The sequence below is a fragment of the Pelmatolapia mariae genome, linkage group LG18, assembly GCF_036321145.2.
Source record: "Pelmatolapia mariae isolate MD_Pm_ZW linkage group LG18, Pm_UMD_F_2, whole genome shotgun sequence".
NCBI lineage: Eukaryota > Metazoa > Chordata > Actinopteri > Cichliformes > Cichlidae > Pelmatolapia > Pelmatolapia mariae.
The window spans coordinates 13,977,233-13,990,143 of NC_086243.1; the positions used below are offsets into that span (position 1 = coordinate 13,977,233).

At 38.7% G+C, this 12,911-nt stretch overlaps 1 protein-coding gene across 1 annotated transcript in view; it reads left to right on the forward strand.

Annotated features, from left to right (window-relative positions):
- The window catches only part of LOC134617496 (myomegalin-like), a 51,537-nt gene that overhangs the window by 9,282 nt on the left and 29,344 nt on the right, over positions 1-12,911 (forward strand). Inside the window, exons 5-8 of the mRNA XM_063462755.1 lie at positions 6,308-6,384; positions 9,762-9,885; positions 9,981-10,135; positions 12,337-12,493. Coding sequence (XP_063318825.1) covers positions 6,308-6,384; positions 9,762-9,885; positions 9,981-10,135; positions 12,337-12,493 — 513 coding nt within the window. The remainder of the gene's footprint in view (positions 1-6,307; positions 6,385-9,761; positions 9,886-9,980; positions 10,136-12,336; positions 12,494-12,911) is intronic.

Sequence of the window (12,911 nt, forward strand, 5' to 3'; positions counted from 1 at the left end):
CTGAATTTTGCAAGGATCTAGCTGATTTTAATAGGAGCAAAAAAAAAAAACCCTAAACAAATCAATTAAATTAAATTTAAAAAAATCAGCCAACAGTATATCTTCAGATATTCTCGAAATATGGACTATGTTAAAAAGTAAAAGGATGGAGTCATAGTTTTCACACTATCTAGAGATGTTGTTCAGATTGCTTTAACTGTATTTTCATGATCCCTGGCTTGATTAATAAAACATTAACACGACAGCACCAGCATTATGTAATACTCCAACAGACTAGGTTATTGAAGTCTGTTAAGATTCTGTGCTGCTTGAAGGGGAGAACATCTCTGGAAATGGTTTTAAAGTTGGTTTTGTCCCAAGCAAAACATTTTTTATACAGAGTGAAACTGTGAGAGCACAAAATAAAGATACAGTCCACAACTAGTTGACATATATAAAGTAGGAAGGGATCCAGACAGCACATCCTCCACCAAAAACCCATAACCAGTTGTGCAGTTTTAAAGATCCTGCTCAATTTTTTAAATGTATTTACATGTAGTTTTAGTTTAATCTTGACAAACAGACAGACACAAGTGTAGCTAGAATCATAAAGCTAAATATAGTATCAGAAAAGTATTGTTAGAGTGTTGGTACTGCAGGTCACCTGTTACAGTGTCAGTAGTTGGAGTAATGAATGCTTGGCTTTAAATCAGTGCTATAATCACTAATTAATTTTAAGATCAACAAATATACCGAATAGATTAAAATATTAGATTCTAAAATAGATTCATTGATTGACAGTGAGATTGATTGACAGTGAGAATTCTCTGCTTATCTGAGCAAAGCAAGAAACTCACAGATCTAAGTAATAATTAGTTGCAGATCTAAAAACAGTGGTCTTTCTCATAGAGTCTCTATGAGGATGCTGTTTCTGTGAACATGCTGCTTTGCTCTGCTTCTAAATGTGTTTTCTGCGTCCATCTCTGCATGCAAAGTGTGCACCTACAGTAAGGTGACCCAGTTCAGCTGTTGTCTGTTTACAAAAGCCAGCCGGCGTCTCTTCATCACTTTCATTCTCCCCTGGTTCTAATTCCTTTCTGATCACCACCAACTCTTTGATATGAGAAATTAATGGCTGCTTAATCCAGCCAAACATGACCTGAGCATTGGTCCTCTTATCCTCCACTATTACTGCATGCCAGCAGTGATTGGGTAAAACTCGATCCCATGTTGTACAGACATGCAGCTGGAGTTTAATCCATGTGCCTCACAGGCCCCATTCTGTGTGACTAAAGGCTAATCAGTCAAAGAACTTTTTATTTGGAGACTAAATCTTTGTTCTGTGGATGCTATCCGACCTGAGCTGCTCGTGTTGAATATCATGACAGAGTGATAATGTTCCCATCTTTCCTCTGAAGCATCTCTGTGTAATACAGTACAGGCTGGCGTGTTAGTCCTGGGTACATAGTGATCTCTCTGAGAGCCCAAGAATCTCTATTTATAGAGCCGGCTTCAGTGCACTGATTTATTTATCACATGTGTCATCGTAACACGTGCTTGTATGTTTCACTTTTAGTCACATTTTAAACATATTTGAGAAACATAGTGTGGTTTAAATATGTAATAATGTGTTTAATTGTTTCTTCAAATGTTTAGTTTTAGAGTCCTTGCTATTTATATGGTAAAGTTAAGAAAAAAAGCGTTTTGTGCTTAACGTTAAATGAACCAAGAATGGATGAGTTTAAAGCGGCCGGAAAACCCTAAATATTTACCATTGTTTGAGAGAGCCAGGTCAGCTCTGTCAACAGAACAGCTAGCAGCACAGCATTCCCACACAGAGGTACCTATACACCTGTACATCACAGCCTGTAAAATAGCTTAGCACCGTGTAACTGTCCCAAGTACATGATGGGTACACGATTACAATAATTAGTAGGAAACCATGGCAATATACTACAAATATACACAGCATTTCACAGTATAATATCACAAGCAGCCAGGATCTACAAACCTAATTCCAAAAAAAGTATTTTCTGAAAAACCTAAATAAAAACAAAATGCAATTTTTTTCAAATCTCATAAACTCATATTTTATTTGCAATAGGATGTAAAAAAAAAAAACCCCAAACAAATCGAATGCGTAAAGTGAAAAATGTAGCATCTTTATGAAAAATATTAGTTCGTTTGAGTTGGGACTGTGTCATCCTCTCTTCTTTTAACACCAGTCTGTAATCCATCTGGGAACTGAGAAGACCAGCTGTCAGACTTTTAGATAGGAACATTGTCCTGTGATAGTCTGATATAGGATTCTAGTTTCTCAACTGGACTGCAGGAAAGTCAGTTCAGCACCTGGAATCTTCTCCTTTGAAGCCATGCTGTTGTAATAGATGTGGTATCCAGTTTGTCTTGCTGAAATATGCAAGGCCTTCCCGAAAAAGACTTTGTCTGGATGGGAGTTCATGCGATCTAAACCTTTATAAAGATGCACGCTTTTGAATTGAGCATTGACACCAAGCCAGACGGTCCCTCTCCTCTTCAGTCCAGAGGATACAGCATCCATTTTTCTCCAAAACAGAATTTTTGGGAAACAGAACAGTTTTGCTAAGTGCTTGCTCAAAGGGGGTCGTTTGATTGTTGGGGTTTTCTTGGTGTTATTAAAGGATCTCTACTTTAAAATATAAACTGCCTTGATGAGAACATTTCTGGATCATGTTGACATGTGGCTTTTTCTTTGCATGATAGAGCTTTAACCAGCACTGTGGATGACACAGTGAACTGTGTTCACAGAAACTGATTTCGGAAATTGCTCCTGAGTCTATGCAGTGATTTCCATGGCAGAATTATTTGTGTTTTTAATGCATGTCCTGACTGAAGGCCCAAAATCACAGGTATCCAGTACTGGTTTTTGACCTTGTCCTTTGCGCACAGAGATTTCTCCAGAGTCTCAGAATTGTTTGATTATATATTTTTTGCAGATTGATGAACCTCTGTCCATCTTTACTTCTGAGAAACTCAGTCTTCTATACCACCACATACTTTTCTGACCTTTTGTTGTCCATGTCCCAACTTTTTTGAAAAAAAAGTTGCTGCCATCAAACTCAATTATCTGATATTTTTCATAGTAAAATATTGCACTTTAAACACGTTCCCTTTTTTTATTCTTCTATTGTAAAGAAAATATGGGCTTAAAAATTTAGATATCATTGCATTTTGTTTTTATTTATATTTTACAGAGATTTGCAAATTTACTGGGTGGTAAAAATGTAGGTGGGTTTATAAGGTACATGTTAAAATTTGGATTTTAAAATGTTTATTTCTATAGTTTTCATCAAGCTATTTGCACTGCGATGTCAAATATGTTCTTAAAATCCACAAAGATGTCCAGAGTCTTTAGTCTGGAAAAGTGTGGAACTTGGGGAAGTTATTGAAGGACCCTTAAAATTAGAATAGAATACAATAGCATAAAATAGAATAGCCCTTTATTGTCATTGTACATCTACATTGAAATTATGGATTTCTAAAGAAATTACTCATCTAAAAAGCTGTTGTCAGTATAATTAATGTTATCGATACTACCAAACCATGTAAATCTTTGGTATCAGTTAAAACAGGATGAGCAGGATAATAACTCCAAGAATTGAAGCTGAGTGATGATATGTGATAGCATATCAATATTAGCTGATCACTCCCCATGATACAGGTGTGTTCAATTTCTGTGTGGTGAGCCTGTCAAGGTTCGAAGTGCAGCCATCCCCCTCCTCTTAGTTAAAAGTGGACGTGTTGCTGAGGGCCTTCAGGCCAGGAGAGGCCAAAGTAGCAGGTGCACGGTGATGGGTGACTATATATAGAGCTGTTTGCGAGACAGTTCCTGTAAACCATGTTGTTGTCTCATGCACATGCACACACAAACACAAACATGCATACACACGGGAATACATGTTTGCTATTATCAGAGTCTTTAGACAGGCTTTATATCATCAGGAATCTGGAACCCATTTATTACATATTTATTGCATATGTTAAAGCTGCTGTTGCATGACTTAGTAACATTAGTTGAAAAAGATTGTTTATCATAAGACATTACGCTGAACAATGGCAAATCTAAAAGGTATATCTACAGTCTTTATAGAGTTTTATTTTAAAACTTAAACATAGAAATATAGTAAACCCAGCTTGTTGTAGAGGTTTATTTAAGATAGTTATGGATTTGTTTACATTAAACAAGCTTCATTCTTAAGAAAACACTCTTTCTTTTGTTATTTTTTTCTTACTGTTGATATGATACACTGAACATTGAAACTCATTTAGTCCACACAGTATTTCTGCCTCTGTGGGGTCATTATTGTCACTGTCAATGGTTCTGCTCATTAGTTTCTTCATAAATCAATTATTCATTTCCTTTATATTTCAGAAACAATGAAAAATTATTCATCACACTTTCCTGCAGTCCAGGTTTATTTCATCAATTGTCTTCAGGCTACTGCATAGGCAGTATAAAAGGTAATCTTTTATACTGCGATGAGTGCTTCCACTGTCACCAACTTGGTTTCAAAAAACTGAATTCAATGGGGACTGATTGACTTAATTTTGTATTTAAAATGACCCAAAACAAGTGACTGAGTCCATGAACTCATGAGTAAAGTGTTTACAGAAGTCAGCTCAGAAACCTGTTTTCCCAAAGACTTCCAATGGCCTGGAAGCCCTCTTAAGGCTTTTTGTCAATTTTCGACCAACATTTCATTGAGTTGACCTTGAAGACTTTGATGTAAGCCAAGTTTTCATGGATTGTTAACATGATCTGACTCTACACCACTACAAAGTTTAATCAATTCATTGAAATATTTTTGAGCTATTGTGTTTACAGACAGAATGACCCCACACATGACGTCCAGGGCCGAGGTAATAATTGTTATTTTAGATATTCAATCAGTTTTCTTTTGATCAGTAATTTGATAGTCAACTAATACTTGCAGCTCTACAGCTGCAGAGCCCTTCGGATTTAAGCACTCATAGTTCATGAATATTAGTTAGTTTCAGGGTGATTGATTTTGTTTTTGCGAGTATTTCTGGATACTCTTAACAGGAGAGCTCTCTAACAGCAAAGAGGAAAAGGTCAACACACATGCTTGAAGGGGGAATAAAACTGAACATTTAAATTGCTCAGTACTGACCACTGAGAGCTGCATTTGTTCAGCCTGCAATGGACAGACAGAGACAGACAGATAATCCGTCCTCTCTGGCTTTGCTGAGGTCAGAATGGAAAGAACGATCCCCACGATTAAATTGTCAGTCCTCTAACTCCGTGTGAGAGCTCCGATTGGCACCTAAAATGTCCCCTGTGGACCTCAGCAGGTAAACAAACTGTGGAGTTCAGCTTTTGGCCACAGCGAGCGAGTATCTGAGCTGCTCTGAATTCTCCAGCTCTAAATATACCAGCCGTGACAGCTCGGTCAGATGCTCCGCACTGATGACACACAACACCCAAGAAACCTTGATTCACTCAGCAGAGACGGGGCAATTACAGCCTGACGGGGAGATGTAATGGTTAAGGACACTGAACAAGGAGCAAGACAAATGAGTGTTAAATATGTGACAGAGATTTACACAAACAGCAAATCAAACGCAGAGAGAGTGATGAAAACTTAAAAGCTTTTCCACATTTTATCAGATATATATATATATATATATATATATATATATATATATATATATATATATATATATATATATATATATATATATATATATATATATATCCATTCTGCACAAAAGGATCAGCCATGTTTATTGCCTAATTTATTGTCTAACCACCTATGGTTTGTGAACTCATAAAGTTTTGCATTTTGGCTGTAGCCATTTTCTTTGGATCCTAAAGTGACCATATTTGGAACAGAGTGTGCTAAAGCTAGCAAGCTTGGGTAATAAACATAATTTTACAGACTTAAGACAGTTAAAGCGGCTTAGAAGCCATAAAAGGGTGAATATTAGTCAAGGAACCACAACTGTTTTTTGTTTGCACCACGCCCTAAATAAGAATCTAAAAAATGTCACATGTTTTGCTGTAGGTATCACTGTTACTTAGCAACTGAGGCCACACGAGAAGGGTTTTATTTATTTATTTATTGTATTAGTAGATTAACAATAATGAAGCTTCAAATCAATATTTTATTACTGATGAAAGATTTCACATTATTTAGTTTTTATTCTTTATGCCTCACATGTTTTATTTTTAAGAGAAGGCAGAGGAGATGGTGCACCGAGGAGTGAGCTTGTTGTAAGATAACACGATGTGTTAACTGATTATCTCGATGCTGTTCATCTGTTGCAGAACATCGAGCTGAAGGTGGAAGTAGAGAGCTTGAAGCAGGAGCTTCAGGAGAAACAGGACCTTTTGGACAAAGCCCTGTAAGTCCACAAATATTCATCAGAATTAGTTGTTAAAGTACAATAAGGTAAATACTACTAACAGATTATAACAATTAGACAGATGCAACGCCAGTTGGAAACTAAAGATCAATAACAATCTAATTGAAATATTCTTCAGACATGATCTGTGATTATTAATAATCTATGTTGCATTTCTTCTTCTGTGGTCTTTTCTCTTCTCTTTCACTGATGTACACGTTACCACAGCACTTGGTTAACTTTCTTTTCTGCTTTGGCTTTCATGAAGTGGTGTTTTTCTTTTGGTGTTCTTGCTGGATATTAACTGTAATGCTCTACATGGTCCTGTCTTAACTATGGTAACACTTCATATGACTAAAAGCTCATATGCCATGCAGCTGCTAGTAGACACATACACACACACTGTAAGCCGAAGTGTAGATCATTAACCTTTAAATCTGTGTTCTCCATTTGTGACCACTTTATCTTGTGTCCCTGTGGAATTAAACAATTAAAGAACTGAAGGTTGGGATTTTGCTGGAATATGTTGAGATTAAATAGTGGTATAAGAGTAACGTTTGAAGCATGGGCGTCAAACATCGGGCTCAGGGGCCATCAGCATAACAAAGACCCCAATCCTGTCACGGCTGAGCAGCCATTGTGTTAGTGGAGTGGACCCAAGTGCAGACACGGAAGGAGATGGAACTGAATCTTAACAAAAAACGAGCTTTTTATTTGGCCAAAAACATGAATACAAAACAAGGCAAAAATGAACAGCGGCAAAACTAAAACTAAAACCTAAACTGGGAAAAGCTAGGCTGTACAAAACTATGACAAGTGAAACATGATTCTGAGCAGGTGTATGAGAGTAACTATGACAAGAAAAACTGTGAACATAACCTGACCAGAATCATGAGGTACCTGGGATCCAACATGACATAGGGAAGCGGAAACAGACACACCAATAGAGAGAGACAGAGGACTTAAATACACAGGGAAATGAGGGAAGTGGAAACACCTGGGGAGACACAGCTGACACCAATAATCATGACCCAACAGGGAAAAGTAAAACTAAGCACACTGAACATAGAAACAAGACTTTCAAAATAAAACAGGAAGCATGGAGAGATATGAATTGGGACGCGCAAGCTTGACAAAAGAGACAGAGGGAGCGACAGAGGGACACAGAGGAGAGAGACTTAAGGGGAACCTACATAGACGAGGAAGAATAGAAAAAACATAAACCAGACTAAAACTCAACCAAGACAAACCAGTAATAATACTAGAACTTAACTCTACCTCAACTTAAGAATAGCACATGAATATTAACATAAGAAATCAACAGTATAAAATAACACAAAACACTGGATCACAGACCCAGCACCTGACAAATCCAGTGTGAAAGAAAGCATAAATTTTGGAATTTTAACTACACTTTAATAGGTTTTACAACTTTTGCTCTCGGTAAAGATTTCTCAAAAGGCCTTTTATAGATAGTAATTAAGGATCAGATGAACAATTCAATGCCAGAAAAGTTGCTGTTTTTTCAGTATCTACTATAGGATTTTAATATTTTTACTATGGGTCAGACAGTAGGAAAAAAATAGGGCATTTTCTGTTAACTAACAAAAGCATTTTGTTTTATAATTAGAGGACATTCTGGGGAATGAGCTTCCAGAATTTTTTCCTGTAATTTTACACATTTATTTCTTAGAGAGAACAAAAAATAACAATCCATGCACATCTTCCTCATCCTATTAAGTTCATTTGGCATTTCCCTCGGGATAAATAAAGTTCTTCTTATCTTATCTTATCTTATCTATGGGGCAGGTGCAGAGCCCAAAAAATGGGACAAAAGAAAAACAGAGTGCAGAACTCCAGAGTCCTAATTTATTGCATGGAGCAGCGTTTCGAGCCCACCTGCTCTTCATCAGACATGAAACACCAGCAATAGTATTGTTTGTCCTATATAAGAACTGATTTTTGATTGGATGTAATTGGTCATGTGACCATTCACAGGTGATTTATGAGGGTGCTGTTTGGTGTTTCATTATCTGATGAAGAACAAGTGTGCTCGATGCAATAAATAAGGAATCTGGAGTTCTGCAGCATGTGCATTCTTTTTCTCAGAGCCATGCTGACAGATTCCCTTAATTTACTGCAGTAGAATTTTTTTATTATCATGTAAAAAAACTGAGGCATACTTGTGTATTTTTTAATCATTATTATGTCTGGTTGTACAGCATATGTTGCAACAGTTTTATGGTAGTTTAAATAGTTTACATTGCTGACCCACCAAGATTATAAAAGTGAGATGTGTGGGCTGTCTGAACAGCCTGAACGTCCACTTGACATAAAGGACACTTGTCCATGAGACACTTACGTTGCTCAGATGGGTTCAGAATATCCCAGTTATCTGAGCTGCTGCATGTGGTGGATAAAGTTAAAAATGTATGTAGACAGGGTCCAGAAGAGGACTCGTGGCGTCAGGGTGGCGTGTGCCATTCTGGGAGCAGGAATTCTGGGATACCGCTGTTGACTCACTAAGTGATATAGAGAGATGCTTGCACAGCTGGAGTCCAAACGTTGCATGACACACCAAATGTGCTGGCACAGAAATATAAAGTATCAGGGTGTGTGTGAGAAATTTCAGACTAAAGTTTAAATTGTTCTCGTTTGGTGCACGTTTACCTTAAGGTGAGTGTGTCAGCTAAGTATTTTATCGCACACATCTGCAGGTAACAGCAGGTACAGCAAATTTACATCCTTACGATACAAGCCTCTAGTTAACGGTGAAAGTCCAGGCTACTAATAAAAGGGATAAAATTCTGATTTTCATGCACAACCCTACAAATATCAACCCTTTTATATTATGAGATCATCCCTTCTATGACAATAAACACCACGGGTGGTGTGCTTACTTAATCTCTGCTATTAGTGGAAGGGGCTAAGGAAATCCCATGAGCACTGTAGCAGACAGAAAACCTATGACATCATATTATGTCTTGGCTCTCACTAATATTTCCATCATGCTCTAAAAATGACACCCCCCGGACAACATTTAGATCTGTGTGTAAACTGCTGCTGGGGTTTTAAATCCCTTATTAAATAAGCTGCTACTCAATTTAAAGTGTAAGATTAGATATTTTATTAGGCCTACATGTTTTTGCATGATAACATTTATAATATGTGTTGTAAGCTTGATTGTCTGACTGTGTTAGCATTGCAGGAGAGGGATGACTTGGATGTACCCTGCATTTTACACTATGACAGTTTATTCAGTTTATTTTGACCAGATCCAAATGACCTGGTTATTGGATTCCAAACCTCATATACAGTGGGCTATCTGCTATCTGATTGATTTTGTGATTAGACTGTGATGTCCTCTTCTTCTTCAGCACAACAGCAGAGAGCCTGACCAATCACAATGAGGCAGAGCTACAGAGACGGTGTCAAGAGAGACAGCAGGAAATTGACCACATGCAGCAGGTGCTTGAGGCAAAGATTCAGCTCCTGCAGGAGGTTGGTCTGCTGCTGTAATACTTATACTTGGGGATACTCGGTAATAGTGCCCAATCTTCCCAAATCTTAACTGCTTTGGTGCATGTTTCTTTCAGGAGGCCCAGCTGGCTCGCAGCGAGGCTGAGCGAATGGCCTCGCTGGCTGGATCACAGTCCCATGCTTCCCTCCTCTCCTTAGATGCTGCGATGGAGGAAATCCCAGAGGATGAAAGGCCTCCACATATCCTGTCACCATCTAACAACAAAGACAGGTAAGAAACTACTCAGTTCTGGAGAACATGAGAAGAAATCCACCCTTCTATGTAGGGATGGGTACCGGTATCCGGTGCCATTATGGCACCGGTTCTGACATAAACGGTAGTAACCAGACCGAAAAGCAGCGCACATTTCGGTGCTTTATTTTGGTGCTTTTTTTTTTTCTTGAGATGTCATACACTTTGGATTCTAGCCAATCATTTTACTTTTACAAGGATAGGAGGCGGGGCCAGGTACGTTCTTTTAGAGCAGAGCTACAGATTAAAAATGCCCAAGGCGAAGTGGTCAAAAGTCTGGCTGTACTTCACAGCAAAAGATGCAAACTCAGCAGCCTGCAACAAGTGCTTTAAGCCCCACGCCCCCGGTACCGCGAGCAAAAAGGAGGAGATCACGTTTAATCGGTTATAACGGGGTTGTCACGGTTCTGGGTCCGTTGGGCCCAGTATTTTGAGTTTATTATGTTTTGGTTTATTTTTGAATGATGGATTGTTTTCTTATTCTCTTGTATTGCTGATTATGGTGGTGGTGGTGATGATGATTACTTCGTTCATGTGTCTGTTTATTTGTGATTAGGATTTGTGTTCTCATGTTTTGTGTGGGTTTAGTGCCAGGTGTCATTTTCTGTCTGTCTCTCAGTGTCGAGTCTGCGTCTTTGTGTTGGGTTCATGTTTCCTGTTTTATTGTGAAAGTCTTTGTCTTATGTTAGTGTGTGCAGCTTGGTTCCCCTGTCTCGTCAGCCCTGATATCTCCCAGCTGTGTCTCCCTCCTGTTGCCGATTCCCTCATTACTACCCTGTGTATTTAAGCCCTGTGTTTTCCTCAACCCAGTGTCGCGTCGTACCATCAGTTTATGCCTGTGTGTTTTGGTTCTCCATGTTCAGTGTTCACTTCATGTTTTGTTTTTTCGTACCAGCAATAAAGCTGAGGTTTTTGAGTTTCTAGTTAGTGTGTGAGTCCTGCATTTGGATCCTCCTCCCCACCTGCCCACACACAGAGCCCTGACAGGGGTGGGAAATATAAGTCCAGACATGTGTGGTATCCACAGAAACCTCTGAATCTCAGCTAAAATGTCATATAAACCATTTCTACAACTACCAAACTCAACAAAAACAAGCCATGATTAAACGAGCAGTTATGTAAATGGCACAAGTCCGCTAAACAAACAAGGCGAACCAGAAATTTTCCAGACTTCATGTAACCGGTTAAAGACAGGCTAGTTATCTTCCAGAGCTATCACCAATTCCAAACACCAAGTTTCACCACACTCTGACAAAAATTCACTGAATGAGCCGCAAAAGAAGACTACAAAAACACACAGCGGCGCAAATGCGCTAAGACAGAAATTGGCTTACCGTCCTGATTTCCTCCGTTATTTTCGCCGGTAGCCGGTAGCCGGTAGCCACATGATTATCAGCAGTTACCACGCCTACCTAGCCGCATCAGAATAGTTTTCCGTCAACAACCTCCATTTTAGACCCACCTATAGACACGTGACTGGACAGACGTCACATGCAGTAAATTTGGGCCCACGTGGGTTTTGGCCTTGGAACGTCTGATTGGTTGAAGTAACGTGAACGTGGCATCGTTACTGTGATTCTATTGGCTCAAACAATTAAAAAGGGGTGTCAATCATGCAAATTGACCAAAAGAAACCAAAGTTACAGCCCCTCGGAGTTTAAAGGGCCAGAGGCCAATTAAGCGCTCCATGGCAGAAAAGGCCCATTACCATGTAAATGTGTGGTTAATTCTTCAAAAACGTATTTAAAAAAAAAAAGCATTTTTAGGCATGTTAATAAAATTAATTAATGTCTGCTCTTAAATACCTAAAAAAATCAACTGGCATGGTGTCCAATTGTGTGCCAGAATTGGACATTTTTGTACAACGTCTGGATATTCATGTATTGACAGCGCTGTAATTTTTCACTGTTTCACTTCAAAAACATAAATCTTTGCACAGATGATGTTTATATGTTGTTACGGTTCTTATCATTTTGCAGAAAAAAAGAGACTGCTAAAAATAAAAACATGAGAGGTTTTTGGACGAAGTTTGTGTTCTCCATTCTTTAAGCACCGGTTCGAGCACCGTTTAAGCACCGGCACTGTTTCAAAAGTACCGATTTGGCACCGGTATCGGATAAAACCTAAACGATACCCATCCCTACTTCTATGTCACTGACTGGTCCTCTTTCTGCTTTCAGGTTGATAGAGGAGCTAACTAAAGAGCTTCGCACTAAGGAGGTCTGCATAACTGAGCTGTGTGGAGAGAAGACAACACTCACACTCAGGGTGGAAGAGCTGGAGGGACAAGTTCATGAGCTATCTAATTCTCTGCTGCAGAAGGACAAGGATGTTGAGGTACATATCAGTTAAATTTTACATTAAAAAAAAACCCTCTGAAGCCAGGTCTTACATTTCTTACTGAAATTAAAGGAACACTTTGAAGGCACATCTCAGATAGAGAAAAACATGCTGGATATCTATCATGACCTGGACTGGGTAATGTTTTAAGAATGAAAAGATGCCATGATGGAAAAGGTGATGGAAACGAAAATTATCAACCTGCAGAGGGCTGATTTCAACGACACTGTGAAAAAGTGAAAAAATTATGTGACAGGCTCGTCCTCGAAATTTTGCCAAATTTCATTACGACAACTCAAAGTGGTACTCAGTAGTTTGTTTGACTCCCAAGTGGTTGTATGCATGCCTGACAACATCAGGACATGCTCTTAATGAGATGACAGGTGGTGTCTGTGGGGCATCTCGACCCAGATCT